The following is a 4,905-nucleotide window of genomic DNA, read 5'->3' on the forward strand; positions in this document are numbered from 1 at the left end:
CCCCGCCCGGCCCCTCCCGCCCGCCGGCGTACCGGGACGCGCCGGGGAAGGACCGGGGAGCAGCCGCGGGAGGAAAGAGGAACGGACGCGGCGGGAGCGGTGAGGGCGGAGCGGCGGCGGCGGCTGAGGCGGGCGGCGGGCGTGGGGCGCGTGCGCGCGGCGGGAAGCGTGAGGGGAGGGCGCGCGGGGGATGGCATGGGGGGGAAGCTCCTTTTGGTACTGCGCATGCGCGGGGCGGGGCGCGAGCTGCGTGGGGGTTTCCCGCCTTTTTCTGTGAGGGGAGCGGGAACTTTGCTGTCCCTTTATCGCTGTGCGGGAGCCCTGAGGGGCGGAGGGCGTTCCTCCGTTTTACCGTGAGGGCTGGAAGGGGTTCCTCCCTTCCGTGAGGGCTGGAGGGTGTTCCTCCGCTTTACCGTGACGGGTGGAAGGGGTTCTTCCGTTTTAACGTGAGGGGAGAGGGAATTTCCCGCCCTTTTTCCGTGAGGGGTGGAGGGGTTTCCTCTCTCTTTTCTCTGAGGAGTGGAGGGGGGTTAATCTCTTTTTCCGTGAGGGGAGGGGGAATTTCCCGTCCTTTTTCCTTGAGGGATGGGGGAGAGTTTCCTGCCTTTTTTTCCGTGAGGGGTGGAAGGGGTTCCTCCGTTTTTCTGTGAGGAGTGGAGGGCTTTCCTCCCTTTTTCCATGAGGGGTGGAGGAGTTTCCCCCCTTTTTCCGTGAGGGATGGAGGGGGTTCGTCCCTTTTTCAGTGAGGAGTGGAGTGGATTCCTCCCTCTTTCCCTGAGGGATGGATGGGGAGTTTTCTCGCCCTTTTCCGTGAGGGCTGGAGGGATTCATCTCTTTCCGTGAGCGTGGAGGGGTTTCTTCCCCTTTTTCCGTGAGGGGTGGAGGAGTTTCCCCCCTTTTTCCGTGAGGAGAGGAAGGAAGGGTTTTGCTTCCTTTTTCCCCGGGCCAGGGGGGTCTCCCGCCCTTTTTCCATGAGGGGAGAGGATTTTCTCACCAGGCAGAACCGTGTTAGGAGGGTTTGGGGCGTGCTGGAGCTGTGGGCTGTGGGTTTGGGGTCCATTACGGGAAAATCCCCCTCAGGATCTACAGACACCCCTCGACGGGCTGTTGTTGTGACAGACCCACCGGAACCGGTAATGCAGTAATAAAAACCCTTTATTTCCCAATATATTGCCCCCAAAAGCCTCCTGCAGGCTGGGGGAGTGCGGGGGTGGCAGGGGGGGGAGCACCCCACAAACTAACGGAGGCACCCCAGAAACTGAGGCGGGCACCCCAAAACCCGTGAGGGGCAAGGGCACCTTTAAACCTGAGGGGGTCTCCCCAGGGGGAAACTGAGGCACGGGCAGTTCAAGGCACTTGCAAAGGCGTTTGAGGGAGGGGCAACCCCTGAGGGACCCCCAGATCTACCCCTGCCCCCCCCGGGGGGACCCAGGCGTCGGGACCCCTCAATAATTTAAGGCTGGGGGTCCCCCTGTGCGGGGGGAGGTTTGGGGAGGTCTCCGTTGGGGTTCTTGGCTTGTTCAGGCACCGTCTGGGGCATCTGGAGGGGGCACAAAGTGGGGGATTAGTTACACCCCAGGGACCCCCAAACCCTCTGGGGATCCCCCCGGTACCCTCCACAGGGCAGCAATCTCCTCCCAGTGTTTCCAGTTCTCCCCTGTATGTTCCTCCCAGTTCCACCAGTAGGGCCGCCCTCCCTTTCCCAGTTCTCCAGGTTACTCCCCACTCCCAGTGCTCCCAGCTGTCCCCTACAGGTCCTTCCCAGTGCTCCCAGTGCCCTCCCACAGGGCAGCAGCCCCTTCCCAGTGCTCCCAGTACCCACCAGTGGGGGCGGCGGTGTGGCTCTGCCGTAGGGGGAAGGTGATGTAGGCGTCATATCCCAGCAGGATCCCGGCCAGGATCCCGAACACCTGGGGGTACAGGGGGTCAGAGACACCCAAACTTCCCGGGATCCCCCCAAACCCCCCGCACCCCTCAAGACTGGGGGGATCAGAGACCCCCAAACCCCCCTGTACCCCCCCACACACACAAAGACACCCCTCAGTCAGGAGTCCAAACACCCGGGAGGGGTCAGAGACCCCTCAAACCCCTCCTGCACCCCCCAACCCCCTGGTCAGGAGCCCCAACACCCGAGGGGGGATCAGAGCCCCCCCCAGGCCAGCCCCCCAAACTCTCCCCTCACCCCTCCCGCGATGCCGGCGCCGTTGTGGTGGCTGACGAGGACGATGAGGGAGGTGATGAGGAAGAGCACAGCTCCGATGACGCAGCGTGTGAAGTCCTGGGGGGCACACATGGGACCCCTCAGAGACCCCCCAAGCCTTCTGGGGACTCCCAAACTCCAGGGCTTCCCCCCAGGGACCCCCAGACTCCCTGGGGACCTCCAGTCCTCAGGGACACTGCCCCACTCAGCCACTGCAGGACCTCCAACCCTGCCCCCAGCCCCCCCAAACCCCCTGTAATCCCCCCAAGCCCCCTTGCTCACGCTCCAGCCCCAGTGCAGCAGCTGCATGCGGGGCGGCAGGCGGCAGCTCCAGGCCAGCAGCACCAGCGCAGCGAACACCAGCTCCACCGCCGCCAGCCCCAGGTAGCCCGAGCGCGACGAGTGCTCCCCAAACCCCTGTAATCCCCCCAAGCCCCCTTGCTCACGCTCCAGCCCCAGTGCAGCAGCTGCATGCGGGGCGGCAGGCGGCAGCTCCAGGCCAGCAGCACCAGCGCAGCGAACACCAGCTCCACCGCCGCCAGCCCCAGGTAGCCCGAGCGCGACGCCCCGAAGCACACCAGGGTCAGCAGGCACAGGACCTGTGCGACAGGGACCTATGGGATCCATACGGGATCCGCCCGCTGCTCCTCTGAGCCCCACAGAGACCCCCTGAGGTGTGCCCCATTATACACACAGCCCTTATGGGGTGTGTGCTGTGTGCCCTATAGGTGTGTGTGTGTGAGCTGCAGCCAGGCTCCCTAAAGGAGCATAAAGGGACAGCAGGGACCCTCTGGTGCCTTCAGAGACCCCTATGGCGCTGATACAAACCCCGTGTATGACTGCCGGGGGAATGCCTGCAGTGGCCCCTATAGGGATCCTGAGCACTATCCTGTAGGGCCCTACAGCTTCTGGGCTGTCACCTACAGACTCTTAGAGCACCTCTTTGGTACCACTGTGGGGTCACCTATAGATGTCCTGTAGTGCCAATAGGGTGCTGTAGGGTCACCTATAGATTCCCCCATAGCGCCCCCTATAGGCTGTTATGGGGTCCTCTATGGATATGCCATAGCACTCCCAACAGGCCGCTGTGGGGTCACCTATAGACCCCCCCCTCCCAATAGGCTGCTGTGGGGTCACCTATAGACCCCCCCTCCCAATAGGCCGCTGTGGGGTCACCTATAGACCCCCCCCCCAATAGGCCGCTGTGGGGTCACCTATAGACCCCCCCATAGCGCCTCCCGTGGCCACGCCCATGTCCCCCCATGGGACCGCGTGGGCGGCGGGACAAGGGCGCCGCTGTGGGAGCGCCGGGGCGGGGCCGTCTCCCGGCAACGGTCGCCATGGCAACGGCACAACAGCCCCCACCCACCCACCCGTCAAGGGGTGATGGCGTGGGTGGGGCCCGGCGGGCGGGGGGCTCTTAAAGGGGCAGAGGTCGGAGCGCTCAAAGGCGGCGCTGCCCCGTGACGCGGGAGGCTGGCGCAATAACGGCTGGCACGGCGGGCCGGGCACCGCCCGAGCGCCGCTGCTCCCCGCGCACGGCCAGACAGACATCCGGCTGCTCCGCCTTTGCAGCCGGGGCCCCTGGCCCCGCCCTTCTCACCTTCCCCGCCCGCCCCCCCTTCCCCAAGGGCGTTGTCCCTCCACGCGCCCGAGCGGGACCGGGAGGCGCGGGGGGAGCGGCGCCTGCGGTGTCCCACGGCACGGGGGACACTGCGGGCGTGTCACCCCCGGACACCCGGCTCCCTCACTGCACGTGCCGGCCCCAGCGCTCCGGGAGCGCTCCGGGAGCCGGGCATCCCCCGAGGGAGACGCGGTGTCCCGCTGCTCCCCCAATGGGGACCCCGGTGTCGCGGTACCCCCGATCCCTTTCAAAGCAGGGACCCCGGCAAAACCGGCATCCCGCCATCCCGCTCCTGCAGCCCGCCACGGACACGGGGACCCACGTGTCGGGGTGCCCCCAGGCCCCCACAGCGGGGATCCCAGACATCCTGCCCCACCCAAACCGGGACTCACGGATCCCCCCGCCCCCCGAATGAGCGCCCAGGCGTGTCCCCCCTCCCCAAAGGAGCCGGGCACCGAGGCACCCTGCCCCCTCCAACAGGGACCGGGCATCCCGCTGCTTGCCCGCCCCGAGCCGGACCCAGATGTGTCCCGGTGTGTCCCCCCGGTGCCCACGCCGCTGGGTCCCCAGCCCGGTACCCCACCCCGGTACCCCACGCGACGCCCCCCGTGTCTCACGATCTCGCCGATGAGCACCAGCCCCTTGTGGGTGCGGCTGAAGGCGAGGCAGGTGGCGGGGCAGCTCTGGGCCCCGCTGGACTCCATGGCGGGACCGGGCGGCACCGAGCGGGCGGTGGCGGCGGGGGGGGGCTGGGGGAGCTGTGGCGCGGGTGGGCGGGGCCTGGCGGCGGGGGAAGCCCCTATTAGGGATGAACGAGGAGGGAGCCCCGGGGGCGGGGCCACGGGCGGTGCGCACCGTCACGTGACCGGGCGGGGGAACCCCCGGCCGGGGGTCCCGGGGGAGGGGCCTGGAGCGCGGAACCCCCTGCGATGATTGGGTAGGGGGTCCTGGGGGGAGGAGCTGAGGGTGGGCGGGGCTTGGAGCGGGGAAGCCCCTCCGAGTGCCGGTGGGCGGGGCTTGGCGCGGGGGAAGCCCCTGGCGGTGGCGGGAAGGGGACCCCGAGGGGCGGGGCTTGGAAGGG

General features: G+C 67.5%; 2 protein-coding genes across 3 annotated transcripts in view; both read right to left on the minus strand.

Moving 5' to 3' along the window:
* Nucleotides 1-190, minus strand: part of FTSJ1 (FtsJ RNA 2'-O-methyltransferase 1) — a gene marked incomplete at its 3' end in the record, with an annotated part of 5,335 nt that extends 5,145 nt beyond the window's left edge. The window contains exon 1 of the mRNA XM_041407177.1: nucleotides 33-190. The remainder of the gene's footprint in view (nucleotides 1-32) is intronic.
* Nucleotides 191-1,137: 947 nt separating this feature from the next.
* PLP2 (proteolipid protein 2) overlaps nucleotides 1,138-4,905 on the minus strand; it is a 5,789-nt gene continuing 2,021 nt past the window's right edge. Inside the window, exons 1-5 of one of the 2 annotated variants that reach the window (XM_041407165.1) lie at nucleotides 4,442-4,587; nucleotides 2,647-2,799; nucleotides 2,183-2,278; nucleotides 1,823-1,910; nucleotides 1,138-1,540 (exon numbers count right to left, since the gene is read on the minus strand). In XM_041407165.1, coding sequence (XP_041263099.1) covers nucleotides 1,521-1,540; nucleotides 1,823-1,910; nucleotides 2,183-2,278; nucleotides 2,647-2,799; nucleotides 4,442-4,528 — 444 coding nt within the window. In that variant the 5' untranslated portion in view covers nucleotides 4,529-4,587 and the 3' untranslated portion in view covers nucleotides 1,138-1,520. Of the gene's footprint in view, nucleotides 1,541-1,822; nucleotides 1,911-2,182; nucleotides 2,279-2,646; nucleotides 2,800-4,441; nucleotides 4,588-4,905 lie in introns of those variants that run through there. The other variant, XM_041407164.1, reaches the window with a different exon arrangement.

Source organism: Onychostruthus taczanowskii, unplaced genomic scaffold, assembly GCF_017590055.1.
Source record: "Onychostruthus taczanowskii isolate IOZ18803 unplaced genomic scaffold, ASM1759005v1 scaffold257, whole genome shotgun sequence".
Classification (NCBI taxonomy): Eukaryota; Metazoa; Chordata; class Aves; order Passeriformes; family Passeridae; genus Onychostruthus; species Onychostruthus taczanowskii.